The sequence below is a fragment of the Lithobates pipiens genome, unplaced genomic scaffold (assembly GCF_037356315.1).
Source record: "Lithobates pipiens isolate NorthernLeopardFrog02 unplaced genomic scaffold, aLitPip1_a1.2 Scaffold_1, whole genome shotgun sequence".
Taxonomy (NCBI): Eukaryota; Metazoa; Chordata; class Amphibia; order Anura; family Ranidae; genus Lithobates; species Lithobates pipiens.
The window spans coordinates 120,695,764-120,710,345 of record NW_027507685.1 but is presented as its reverse complement, the minus strand read 5'-3'; the positions used below and the strand labels follow the sequence as shown (position 1 = coordinate 120,710,345).

Genomic DNA, 14,582 nt, shown 5'->3' with positions numbered 1-14,582 from the left:
GTGATCAAACAATTTTCCCCAGTGTATGAAGTAAGTTACCCTAAATCAGGGATATGCAATTAGCGGACCTCCAGATGTTGCAAAACTACAAGTCCCATCATGCTTGTGGCTGTCAGTCTTGCTATGCCTCATGGGACTTGTAGTTCTGCAACAGCTGGAGGTCCGCTAATTGCATATCCCTGCCCTAAATTATAAGCAATTTGAGGGCAGGGACTGATGTGAACGTATACTGTAAAGCACTGCATTACATTGGCAGTGCCAATACAAGCACCTGAAAAGAGGAAAAGAGGTGAATAGAATAGTTGAGTTAACCTCCAAATACCTTTACCAGACAAATTGCAACACTAGGCAGATATATTTCAGTGCAGACTGCTTTTTATTTTTAAATAGTTTAGTATTGTAAAACAAGTGCAAATACAGAACAGCAGCATCCCAGCAATGCAAGTACATTTATATACACACATTAAGTCAACAGCATCATAGTTCCCCCCCCCCCCAACATTCCTGGATCCCAACTCCCTTGATGCTGCAAAAGTGTTGTAGCTGAGCAGAGTTCAGATCTTCTTTGTATTTATTGCACAAGAAGCTGGGTCATATGATTACTCAGGTTTCAAAGCTTCAAGCCATATAAACTAGTGCTCTTGTTTTCCGACCAGGCTGAAAAGCAATGAATACAATTATGTGTAATCAAAACACATTTCACATTGCATTTTTTTTTTTTTTTAAAACAGCCACAAGATATCTTGGGCAGTCTTGGTCTCACCTGTTAACAGCAGTGACACTTGCTGGACATAGCTAGCTCTGTGGTGGAAACTATTAGCCAACCATAAGAGTTGCCATCCAACCATCCAAGACTTCAATTGTCACACTAATGCTTTACAGTGTTGTGCACCACATTGGCTCTTCTTTGGTCTCCAGAAATACATTATCATACACTAGTCCCTTCCACACCCCTTTCTCCTCCAGGTGCACTGTTTCACCACTAATTTTTGTCTTGCGGATAAATGCAGTAAAGGGGATGGAAGCATTTTCCATTTTAGACACAACCAGCTGAGCAGTGACTTTGCTGCGCTTTGGAACAGTGAATGTTATGCTCCTCTTCTCGACAATGGATCGGTTTGTGGATGCAACCTTTTGGAAAGTGCCATTGTAGGTCATGGATGCTTGAAATGCCATAATGGAGACCGTGATAGAATGTGTGGCATTCAGGCCCCAAGTCGTTTCCCATTGGGTGGTATCCGTAGAACGAGTCTCCCAGCTAAGGGTTAAGTCATGGCTCTGAGACTCCTCGGTCTTGTTGCTAAAGGTCTCTTTCTTTATTACACATGGTCGGCAACTGAGTTTTGACAGATCTTGAAGCTCCACATTAGAGATATCGAAACAAGGAGGATACAAGTCACCCATTCCAGTACGAAGCCGGCAGCAGTCTACAATGTGCGTTTTACCAACCTCAATAAGGTCTTCGTGATTTTTATAAGATCTGCAAACATACAGGCCATTGGATGCCTTTAATATCACTTTCTCCCCATCGTTGAAAACATCAAACTCACACAAGGCATCTGGGATACATTTCTCTGTCTCCAAGTAAGTGATTCCATCACAGTTCACCCAGCTGACATACATGTCTCGGAAATCCTTCAATAAGACCTTGCCATTTTGGAGTAAGGATATATGGAATTTACTACCAAGGTCCTTCATCTCTCGGGCATGGATTCTGTACTTATTCCCATTACAATAGGAGCACCAGAACATCTCATTATCCGTCTGAAATGACACCCCTTCCTCTGTACTCAGGAAGATGCAGAGTGGGCCTAGTCCCTTAGAAATACCCTAAAAGGAATGGGAAAAAAAAAAAAAAAAAAAAAAAAAAAACATACATTTTAGCTAAATATTTGTCAATGTCCATCTTTTCAGAATTTCATTAGGACATTAAGGATTTTAAGTGGAAACAAACCCTCCCACTTGATATACATAGCAATGATGACTTTATTTACATATCAGTGCCGCCAGCCACAGCCATTTACTCAGTATTGTCACTGCAATTTACATATGAATGCCGGTTATTTACGTGTAAGTCACCTGTACACAACAATAAGGCAGAGCTGGGCAGCATTAGTACCAGCACTTCACACTGAGATATTGGGACACAGCACAGGAATAAAACTTCAAGGGACAAGGGAATGTAAACTGGGATAGTTGGCAAGTATGAGGCAGCTGTTTTGGGCCCCACAACAATGACAGGGCCCAGGGCAGCTGCACCTTTTGCCCTGCCTTAAAGACAGCCCTGGTCAGGATCACAGAAGGGGGACCCAAGAAGAGGTTGATCCAGGCCACTGCAAGAGCAGGCAAGTATAACTTGTTTCCCCCGTATAAAAATAACACACACACACACACACGACTTTACAATCACCAAGTTTCCCCAAAACAATGAAAGTCAGTTACTAGTGTCCTTATGTTGGCTCTTAACTGATCGGTCAAGCCATTGACTGGATGATCACATGTGCAACATCATGGCAACTATGGATCAAACAGAAGCCAAGATGGTATTATGCTGGGGTAAAGGATTGGAGGGTTTAGTTGCACTTTTAAAACTCTTGACTAAAGTAGATGCATGCTTATTTAGGGTCAGTTCCTCACAAAGTAGTGAAGCTTGCATTTCACGTAATCGTAGATCCCATATTTTTTTCACAGGTCCCCTTAGGCTTCTTATATGTGCTGTGGCCTATGAACAATTTTTTTTTTTATATGCAGCTTAAGTCGCCCACTACCACATGCAGGCAGCCCTTGTAAAGCGTATGGGGATGCATTCAGAACCACACACACAGCTGTCAAATGGATGAGCACCTGTGGCTACACAACCACTGCATCCCTATACACTTACATGGGCTGCTTGCACTTGGCTGCATAAACATCCCATTCATCTTATACGGGCCTCAGCACCCAGGCCTTAAAGGGGGGGGGACAGTTTTTTGCATGTTGGAGTAAGTTATAACCCTAGTCAGTTTTTCTGGGCTCAGTGTCCCCTTGGAACATTTTCCTTTCCATCTCAGCCAAACAGGAAGTGAGGAAATATCTGGTCGTCATTAACTATTGTCAAAGATTTTTCCCTCTCTGTTCTGATGAAAAACACAGAAAACCTGGGATTTTTCTTTTTCGTTTTCCCTAGGATATGATAAGGACTGCTTAAAAACGGCACTCCAAAATACCATGTCCACCTTACCACAGTTTCAAAACATATGGCAGTAAGTAGTTAAATGGTCAGTTCACCCAAAACTGATATTTCAGTATGCAGTAGATTGAGAGTTAAACCACCTGACAGTCTCTTCCATCTTTTGGAAATTCCAATCATTGATATCACTATGTCAAGTCTGTGCAGCCAATGTGGTCATTTATGAAGGTTTTTGGTCTCCATGCTGGGATTATAATTTATTATAATAGATAAAAATCAGCTGGAAAACACAAAACGTGAGAACACCCAACACTCCCTGTTGAACAGAACAATTGGCATTGTTAGGAAGCCAATAAACTGGCCATAGATGGTGTGATTTTTTCCCCTACAACCACAGGTTGCAGGAAAGAAAAGTTGCAAGTACCTCATTAACAGTCAGTGTTGAATCCCTCCTGCAGTGCTCATATTCTCCTGGCAAACTGGAGAGTCCTAAATCTGGTGCAGTTCTGCATGGTAGCCCGCTTCTAACTTGTGCAAAGAAGCTTTGCCAAAGTTACCTGGAAGTTGATTGGTTTCTTTGCAGGGCTGCTCAGATTTTGCACTCTTCAGTTTTAGTAAATCAACCCCATAATGATTAATGCTAGCTGCTATTGACGTTGGCAATAAAATTGCATGAAAAATCCAACATGCTGGTTTGGTACACAAGTCGATCCATGGATCAACTTGGGTACAATCAGCCTGCCCATAGATGGTTCAAATGTCATCTGGACCCTGTGTGGCTGAGATGAAAATAGTTTATGGCCTGCTTTAATATTGGAGCAGCTAGCAGATACAAGAAGCTAGGAGCTGACTCGGCTCACCTGGTCACGCACACACACACACACACACACACACACACACACACACACACACACACACTTTACTGGCCATACATAGTGCAACATTTCTTTTGGGTTGCAGGAAAGAAATTAGCACAATTCTGCCAGACAGGAAAATCAGCAATGGTCTTCTCCCAGCAAGGGGGGGGCTGGTTTGGGGCAGGAAAAGATTATAGCCACTAGCAATGGGAACATTCAGCCTGTCCATTAACCGTTCAAATGTCCGTTTCCTGCTGAACTGGCAAAGAATTAAACTATGTATGGCCTGCCTATGGTGAACCGATAAAAAAAAAAAAAAAAAAAAAAAAAAAAAAAAAAAAAAAAAAATCGGTACTCAGCAGGCCAATGCGTATTCCATTTTTTTTCCCCCAAAAAAATATCGCAATAAGCAATTGGTTGGTGCCAAAAATTATAGCGTCCACAAAATAGGGGATAGTTTTACAGAATTTTTAATAAAAAAAAATTTACACTAGTAATGGTGGCGATGAGCAATTTTTATCGTGACTGACATTATGGCAGACAGATCAGACACTTTGTGAGATTTTGGGACCACATTTACACAGCAATCAGTGCAATTAAAAATGCATCGATTACTGTGTAAATGTGAGTGGCAGGGAAGGGGTTAACTAGGTGGCACTGTAGGGGTTAAGTGTGTCCTAGGGAGTGATTCTAACTGGGGGGCTATATGTGACACTACACTGATCCCCACTCCCAAATACAGGGAGCTGTGATCAGCAACAGTATCATTAGGCAGAACGGGGAGATGCTTGTTTACATTAGCATATCATGAGAGGATTGCGGGTATCCCTGCAGACATCAAGTCCGCAGGACCCGCAATCAGTCATGGAGCTGCTGGCGAACGCATACTCCTGCAAGACGCCTCTTAAAAGGGCCACATACAGGTACGTTAATGTGCCTGTACGTGCCCTTCTGCTGCAGTATCTGCGCGAGGTGGTCGTAAAGCAGTTAATAACCGAAGGCTTCAGAATAAGCAATTAAACCCTCTCGACGTAGCTTTATTTTATGCTTTTAAGGAGGGAACTGGCGCTGTCCTGGAAAAAGTAATTAAACGGGTAATAATTTTCCCAGGTCATCTTCCAGGACGACTTGCATAGAGGACAAAATAGGACTACCTAATCAGGGCAGGACCACAGCCTGCAGCACTTTCCGGTCGAAAGCCTTGTCTTAGCTGGCAAGCAGGTCCAGTCTAATGCTTTACAAAAGTCTGAAACCTGGACCAGGTTGCAGCCTTGCAAAGCTGGAGGGAGAGACGCTCCTGCCCTTTCAGTCCAAGAAATGGAAACCACTCTTGTGGAATGAGCATTTATTCCCAACGGTGGTGTCAAGGATGCAGCTTTGTATGCCTCTGCAATGGCTGACTACATCGTCCTTGCAATGGTATTTTTAGATGCCCCTTTACCCTTGTTTGAACCCGCAAACACAAAACAAGCTTGTGAACATTAGCATTCCTTAGCGCACTCTATGTGAGCGATCAAGCATCTCCTGACATCCATTTAATTAAATTCAGTCTCCTTGTCATTTTTTAGGATCTCCGCAAAACAAGGGCATTACGATCTCTTCTAATCTATGAGGTGCAAAATGATGCAGAAGGGCGCAGCTATCAGCCTAGGGCCACTAAAAGTCACCGTTTAAGGTTAAGAGCTTTATGGGCAGTTCCTCTAGTGTCGCAAACTGTTTTACAAGGACCTTGCAACACCATGGATAAGTCCCAGGAAGCGAACCTCCTTGCCTTGGGGACCCACTTACAGCTAATGGATGCAAGAAATCTCTTGACCAAGGGCTCTTCTGCCAGCCTTTGATTTAAAAAGCTAGACAGAGCCAACACCCGCACCTTGAGGGTACTGGCCACAAGATTTAGTCTTGCTCTAGCTTGGAGGAAAGCTAGGACTGTTGGAATCATGGCTGCTGACTGTTGAGCATGCGCCAGGCCCCAGATTTCTTTGATTTCATTGTAAACTGCATTAGTATACACCTTCTGGCTGCCAAGGATGGGATTGATTACTTTTGCAAATAACCCTCTCTGCTCCAACAGCTTCCTCTCAGTAGCCAGGCTCTCAGAGAAAGCTCCCTTTTGGATGATTCACCTCTCCCTGATATGTGAAGTCTGTCCTTTAAGGCAGTCTCCAAGGCTGCGTGATGCCGAGTCTTGGTAGTCCTAAAAACCAAGACCTCCTTGACCAGAATGGTGTGATCAGGGTAACCTTTGTGCTCGACAAACATCTTCCGGATGATCTTTGGAAGGAGAGCAAAAAAGTGGAAACTCATACGCCAGACTTGCTTCCCAGGATTGGGATAGGGCATCTAGGCTCAGACTGAGATAGTCTCTCTGGAGGAAGAAAAATTGCTCCACCTGCCTGTTCTGCCCTATAGCAAAAGGGTCCCTCTGTGGGACTCCCCACTATTGGTGCGATTCAAGCACCATTCTGTGCGAGACAGAACCTCCCTGCTTAGGATATCCAGAGTGTTCAATTACCCCTTTTAAGTGATTTGAAGGCAGGGATAGAAGATTTGCCTCCACCCATTGAAGGATTTCTTCTGCTAGCCTCATAAGGCCTGCCACTCCCATACCTCCCTGCTTGTTGATGTAGCTTACGGTAGTAATATTGTCCGAAACGACCTGCATGCGTCTTTCCCTCAGAGTCAGACCAAAAGGCTACTAGAAGCTTTAGACCTGCTCGCAGCTCCCTTGCATTGGAGGAAAGGGTGGCTTCCTGTCAGCTCCAGCCATCTGTGCGCCTGAGGGGGCCAACTACCCCTGACATCCATGGCAACCTGCAGAGAGTTTTTCGGGGGATCAACCACCACTTTGACAGTTTACTTCCTGTGGGATCTTTGTTTGCCTCTGAAGAGACTCCTTTCTTCCATCCCAGAGAGAAAGCATTAACACCTGAAGTGCTTGAGTATAGAATTGGGCCCACTGGACTCCTGGGGTGGCTGCTGTCAAACCAAGGACCCTCATTACACCTTGAAAGGAGTTCTCTGTACATGCACAGAGGCTGCTCACCTCTGCAATTATTGTTGCCACTTTCATCAGAAAAATTTTGGATATAGTCGAGTCTATCAAGTATCCTAGGAATACTATATTTTGAGTAGGTACTAACTGACTTCTCCTGATTTAGGCTGGATTCACACTTATGCATTTTTAGTGCCTTTTGCAGATTTGCACTACAGAACGTGTTCCATAGGAAACCATGGTAAATGGACTGTAGTACAAATCTGCAAAATGCATAGGTGTGAATCCAGCCTTACCAGCCACCCCAGCTGCTGAAGGCGTCTGCTAGTTCTGCTCAGGTTGTGTTTCACTTCATCTGCAAAGAGTTTTAGTATTTATCCTATGTTTTTGTCCTCAGAAAGGTTCCTGGTTCTCAGTACTTATCCACCAAATCCCTTTCTACCCATTGTATTCATGCGTTTCTGGATAATTTACTGTTAAATTGCTGTGTTTTACAAATTATAACTTGCTCAGCTAAAATTACTACCTGTATGGCCAGAAATACCCCTTACCCCAATCTGTAAGACTGTCCCCCTAAACTATCCATCTTTAGACGATCCCTGAAAGCCTACTTTAAGGCTCCATGCAGGCTGAAGCTCAAACAACCGTTTTTTGGGAGTGCTATCCTATGTGTCCATGCACATATGGACATTTATTAGCAGTGGATTTTATGGGTTGTTGTCTGAACACCCTAAAAAGTTCAGGAGCTGTTTTTCTGACTACAAAAGAAAAAAAAATAAAATGCTTCACCAGCATTTTTGGCCAAAAAAAAAAAAAAAAAAAAAAAAAAAAACAAACAAACAAGACACTATTGCAAAAACATTAAAAATACTTACTTCAAAGCTTCTGCCATTTTTATAACAGGATTTTAACATCCAGTGTGCATGGAGCATAAAGAAGCTTGTCCAGCTTTTAACAAACCATTTACTTTCTCCATCAGCTCAACTCCCCACCACAGCTCTTACCTTTTGTATCAATTGACCCTCCCTTTTAGATTGTAAACTCTAGTGAGCAGGGCCCTCAGATTCCTTTTGTACCAAATTGTAATGCAACTGCAATGTCTGCCTTCATTTTGTTAAGCAAGGCGCAAACTGTTGGCACTATATAAATCCTGAAAACTGCATTCCAAGGTGTTAAGAATTGCTCCAAGTCTAAATGACATTCTGCTTAAATTAACCATTATGGGCACACACAAAAAAAAAAAAAAAAAAACACCCCATCTAGTTCTAGGTGGGGTGGAAAGCCACCATTTGGGTCTTTGCTTCCCTCTATGTCCCCTACAGGGAGAATTTCTTCCACCTCCACTGGTGATGTCAATGGTTCCTTGAAAATGAACAGTGGTACTGGGCTGAGGCACAAGATGGCTAACAGTGAACATATGTCAGGTACATGTCATCCTGAAGAGATACCATAAAGTCCTCTTTGCTTACCATCTGGGAAACTGCTGTAACTGAACAAAATCCTGAAAAAGAAAGAATACAGCTTTAGGACTGCAGCACATGGCAAAAAAGAAAAGAAAACAAACATTTACCTTAAAGCATTCTCACCAAGGTAAAATTTTGTATTCGTCGCCCCCTCCCCCATACTTACCTGAGCCAAAACTCAATCCAGTGCATGCCTGAAGCAGCTCTTTCTCCCTTCTCCAACATCTTTGAGAGCAGCAAGATTTATTGGCTCCTGCTGCTGTCAATCACATCCTGTGACAAGGGACCAGGGGGTGGGGCTGAGCCTTACTGTATGGACGCAGGCAGCGTGGGTCAGGATCGAGCCTGGGGGCATATCATAATAGGAAGCAGTTTCCTATGGAGACACATCATGAAGAGTAAAAGCCAAGAGCACCAGTGGGACCCCAGAAGGAGGAGGTTCCTGGCACTGTGTAATGCTATTGCACAGAGCAGGCAAGTGTGACATGTTTATTTACAACAGAAATAAAAAAAAAGACTTTACAAAATAAGAACTTGCTTGAAGGCAATTACATACATAAAGGTTATTAAATACATACAGTGGTTGAGAATTAAAAATTACCTATGCTTATATCTACACTGATCAGCGCTTTAAAAAAAAAAAAACATCTGTCTCCCAACCATTACCTCTAGTAATAGTAGTGATCAGTGCTTTTAATCAGTGAAACACAACATTTAAGATAAACATCCAAATTTGTTTCAAAGTGCTTCAACTTGTATCAAAGTGCTCTCCAGTTTTCCAACTTCTATCAAAAACGGTCTCACTTTGTAAACAGTGCTCCACTCTGTGTTGTACTTCACCAGTGCTTGTGAAGAAGAAACACACACACACACACACACACACACACACACACACACAGTGGGTATAAGTGGGTCTAAGGCACGCCATAGAAAGTGCAAAGTTTGCAGGAAAGAAATTTGCAAAGATCCCCCATAAACACGGAAATCCCTCCTGCCGGGCCATCTTCTTCTGGGGGGAGGTGAATGCAGGGGGCTGCTTGTACCAAAGTTGATCAACTTGGTGCATCGTGCCTGCACACTAATGGTTCAAATCTTGGCTAGTTCCTACTGAACTGGCTGAAATTCTAACAGTTTATGGCCAGCCATACATATGCAAATTTCTTCTTAGCTGCAGCCACAAGAATTGATTAATTCCCCCAAGGTCCAAACAGTCAGTATTAATGGGGTAATGCATCCCTCCTGCCTCCGTGTTATTGTGTTCTGCCAGCAGGCAGCCTTCCTCACCGGCAGATTACAATCACACAGCCACCGGCAATGATTGGGTTAAAAAAAAGCCTAGAAAGGGAGCAGGGGACCCAAGAAGGGGAGGTTTGGGGCCCACTCTGTTCAAGGCCATTGCACAGAGCAGGCAGGCATAACTGGTTTATTTTAGGGGAAGGAAAAAAAAAAAAAACTGACCATAGAGGGGACAAAATTCATCCCGTTCATCAGGGGCCAGCCAAGTTTCAATCTATGTGTGGCCACTTCTGCTCAATATAATTTTATCTAAACCATGACTACTGTCAAACAAGCTTGTTGGGGAAAATGTCCTCAATCAGTGAATGCAGCCAATGGCCTGCAGCCGCTCATCAATATTCTGACAACAGAGTACCCACTGCCAGCATACAATGTCTCAGCAGGGAGGATTTCTCTATCTTGCTTGTGTGGATTGAGGAATCCATTTGTTTTGTTTTTTTGACCAGTACAGTGGCTGATTAAAAAAGTAAAAAAGGGAAACTAAAGCAGGCACATCATGTAAAGCTAGCCATACATGGCTTGAATTTCAGTATCCTGCCAATATTTCATTTATGGGTGTCCCTATTGGCACCAACTGGCTCAGCAAACTTCAGCTGAAAAGTCAAGGTTCTGGGTGGAAATTTGCCAGCCAATTAATGACTGCATCCAATAAGAAGCAATCACTGCTCAGGTATTTCAGCAGCTGAGGGCACTTGCCGCTGCATGGATAAAATAGCCAACAGGGAAGATTCCTCCATCCATATGGTGTAGCATAGATGGAAAATCCATTTGATTTATCTACTTCAGCCTGCAGACTAAATTAGAGACATCTATGCATGTATGGCTAGCCTAGGGACTGGCAAGCTGTAATATATTACAATGTTGTATTTGGGTTTAGATACACAGCTGAACTCCAGGAATGCGCAAATGCAGTCTAAACATTGCGTATGGTTACTTGAATCTTGTACATTTTCCAGATCTGTGCAGTAATCCAGTGCAGGAGCTTCCGCTACTAAAAACCAGTCACTGATGCACTCCCTCCTTGAGCAAGCTGACTGGTCTTATCTCCACCCACTGTAGTTGGTGAAACTGGTGTTTCCGTCCCACAGCCATTTACGTACAGGCTAATGCCCAGAACAATGACGTGACTGCTACTTTTACAAGGCAATACCTGGGTTTGCAAAGGCAATTGGTGCACATAAGATTTTTCTCCTTTGTGGATATTGAGGAAAGTATGTGTAGCACCCTATTGTGTACAAAGTTCGGAGGATCAGGCAGACCCTGTAATCCACATCTGCCTGCTCAGCAGAGTGGTCCCAGCCCTACTGTTCTCTTTGGGGTGGTCAGATGGAAATGGACCGTCTGTTTCCATGCGATCCACTGGATGAGGAATGGATCCCCCCCCCCCCCCATCTGTTTTTTTGGGGGACAGGCTCAGATCACACGTCAGACATGAGCCACTCCATAGGGAACAATGGCTGGGCCATTCTGGCCCACAAAAAAAAAAAAAAAAACTGTTAGGCGGACCCGTTTAGATCACCCGTGTGAAACCAGCCTTAAGTGAGGTACACACTAAGAAAATCGGATGAACGATCGTTCCATTTTCCCCATTGTTTCACAGCAAGTGAAGGAAAATTCATGAAAAGTATCGTACAACAAAGGCTTTTTTCTTGTTTCGCTTTTCTGATTGTGGGCCGCCTTTCTTTTCTGACACCAAATGAAAATCATACATTCTGTTCCTGTATAAGAACTTTTGGAGTTTGTCCCTTTGGGAGTTCTCATGAAAATTTGGAATCGGTTGTCAAAAGTGGTGTACATGCTATACAAAAATGGTACTAAAAGTCCTCAGACAAAAATGGTCACCTGATTTTCTTAGTGTGTCTTAGTTCAACTGGGGTCAAGTGATGTTCAGTGGGCAAGCTGAGTGTACTACCTCCCCCTGGCTTCTGGACAGTTCCAGAACTTAGTGGGTGGGAATATGGAAACGAGAGCCTGAATATTCAAGGGATTTCTGCCAATCCCTGGGCAAGAACAGTCCAGAAGATGGGGAGATGACCTTTAAATAAACATTGTAGAGCCTGACATGTGGGGAGAGAATCCAGAGGCCTGGAGGGGACTCCTGTGCCTCTAAGCAGAAGGTGGGGTGCAGTAGCAGAGGACCCTGTACTGAGAGAAAGCAGAAGGAATCTGAGAGGGACCCTCCCCCTCATCCAGGAAAGGACCCCTGATATTCCACCAATGTCCCCCAATGGGAATCCTAAAACAAATTGTAAAAAAAAAAAAAAAAAAACCCCTCAACACCCCTGAACTACTGGGACACTTTCATTTATTGTCTTTTTTTGGTGTATTTTCTGAGGCTGGGTTCACAATATTGTGAGGTCAGATATTGCATGCGATTCACACCACATTGCTGTGCAGATCACACACACACGGTCTGTGCGATGCAAATTCAGACATACAGATCATAAGGCTGAATTTGCAGTGCATTGGGACAAAAAAATTGGTCCACACAGGAATCAGATCACATGGGTGTCCTATTTGACAGTTTGCACGGTGATCTGCAAACCAATCTGAGGGTGTCATCAACTTTGTATTGACACCCGCAGCGTGAAATGCCAGCCAGAGACACGCAATGCAGGAACCCACACTGGTTTCCGCAGTATATGGTAAACTGTGGTTAGCGGCACAAAAACCGCAAGCACACCTACGCTGCAGTTAAACCACTACAGAGCAGCATGAAGTGTACTAATTCACACTGTGTGCAAAGGCCAGCATTTTTGTGCACTGGATAAATGTAAGTCACAGCTAGGGCCCATAGAAAAACAAAGGTTTCCTCTATGCAGCATGGCGGGGGGGTTCACTGCACAAAAAAATAAAAACACATTATTGCATACTGAAACATATCTCACACAGCTTCCCAACATACCTAGTGTGGACCTAATCTTAAACAAGTAATGCAAACATTTACTGAAGCCTACACTACCATTTAGAGCTTTGGAACTTCCCCAAGTTGAAGGTTGCCTTAAAGTCTTTAGCAAAGCCTGCTGTACACAATATTCTTATACAAACCTTTGTGTTCCTCCTCAACATCATTACTTACCACAAAGAGTACAACTCTGAGCAAACAGCACTGTGACCCCACCTGCTGAGATATAACACCCTGAGTCGAGACAGCTGTGCTGGGTCAGCCTCCTAATTAGGACATTAACAGGAGGCAGGAAAGAAGGGATGTTGGGAAACCTTGGAATAAATATGGATGGTATGATTGCCTGAACAAAATCAGGTTTATATTGCTGTTCTGCATCATAGGGGAGATTTTCCCTAACTTACTGTGTGGTCATTGAGAAAGGTAGGGAGCAAACTGCCACCAGCAGGGGCACAGAGGGCAATAAAAAGTTTTTTTTAACTACTTCAATACTGGGCACTTTCACCACCCCCTTCCTGCCCAGGTCATTTTTCAGCGATGTGGCACTTTGAATGACAATTGCACGGTTATGCAACACTGTACCCAAATACATTTTTAATAACTTTCTTCATACAAGTATAGCTTTCTTTTGGTGGTGATTATTCACTGCTGTGTTTTGTATTTTTTGCTAAACAAAAAAACAAAAAAATACCCCAATTTTTTTTTAAAAAAAGAAAAGTTTTACTTTGCTTGCTGCTCTGATGAGGCGGCACTAATGGCCACTGATGGGGTGGCACTAATATGCAGCACTGATAGGCAGCACTAATGGGCACTGATGGGCAACACTGATTGGCAGCACTAATGGGCGGCACTGATGGGCAGGCATTGATGGTCACTGATAGGTGGCACTGATAGGCAGCACTGATGGGCGGCACTGATGGGAAGGCATTGATGGTCACTGATAGGTGGCACTGATAGGCAGCACTGATGGGCGGCACTGATGGGCAGGCATTGATGGTCACTGATAGGTGGCACTGATAGGCAGCACTGATGGGCGGCACTGATGGGAAGGCATTGATGGGCACTGTTTGGCCTCACTGATGGGCACAGACTGGTGATCATTTGCCCAATTTTCTTAGTATGTACCCCACTTAACAGAGTTTCACAAGGATTTCACACTGGTGGTATGAACAGGTCCAACTGTCAGTTTTTCAGGTGGACACGAATGGACCAGCCATTGTTCTTTATGGAGCAACTGATGTCTGCTGGCATCTGATCCGATCCTGTCTGCCAAGGAACATAGTGCATCCACGATCATGCCTAATCTGGGAGTCGCACTGCTCCACTGTCATTTGACAGTGGGAGGATGGTAAGTAGTTAAGAGCTTATTCACACAAGCTGTGGCCTCTGAAGAGCAATACACTTTAAAGCATTTCCCAGGCGGTGAAGAGGCGTTATTTCTTTTTCCCATGAATGTCAAAGTACCACTCCGAAATCACATGCATTGTTTGTGGTCGTGGTACAGCCCCATTGATTGCATTGGTTGTGTTCGGTGGTAACGCCTTCTGAATGCAACATGCTGTTTAATTTTTGGAATGGCATATGTACAGCCCTGAGTGGCTACATGCACAGGTTCAGGTGGAAGATTTGGGGGTTGTAAAACCGCCACTCAATCGCATTGTTTTATCGCCCCCCGCCCTCAGCAGCTGCATGTGTGAACAAAGCCTAATAGCCTGTACACACAGTCAGAAAATCATGCCAAAAACACTGCTTTCAAATCGATCAATGATAATCTGATAATTAGGTACACAGCTTTCGAGACCTCATCACAACAGTTCATCCAATATTATTCAATGGGGCAAGCGCAAAAAATTCCTCGTATGATACTAGATCGTCATAAAATACAATACAAATACAC

General features: G+C 43.7%; 1 protein-coding gene across 1 annotated transcript; it reads right to left on the bottom strand.

Annotated features, from left to right (window-relative positions):
• Positions 1-357: 357 nt before the first annotated feature.
• On the bottom strand, positions 358-12,932 carry LOC143988335 (uncharacterized). The gene is made up of 3 exons (XM_077487817.1): positions 12,860-12,932; positions 8,491-8,522; positions 358-1,830 (listed from the first exon to the last, which is right to left on the bottom strand). Exons 2-3 carry the CDS (start codon positions 8,491-8,493, stop codon positions 877-879), a joined length of 957 nt encoding a protein of 318 aa, XP_077343943.1. The 5' UTR covers positions 8,494-8,522; positions 12,860-12,932; the 3' UTR covers positions 358-876.
• Between the last annotated feature and the right edge of the window lie 1,650 nt (positions 12,933-14,582).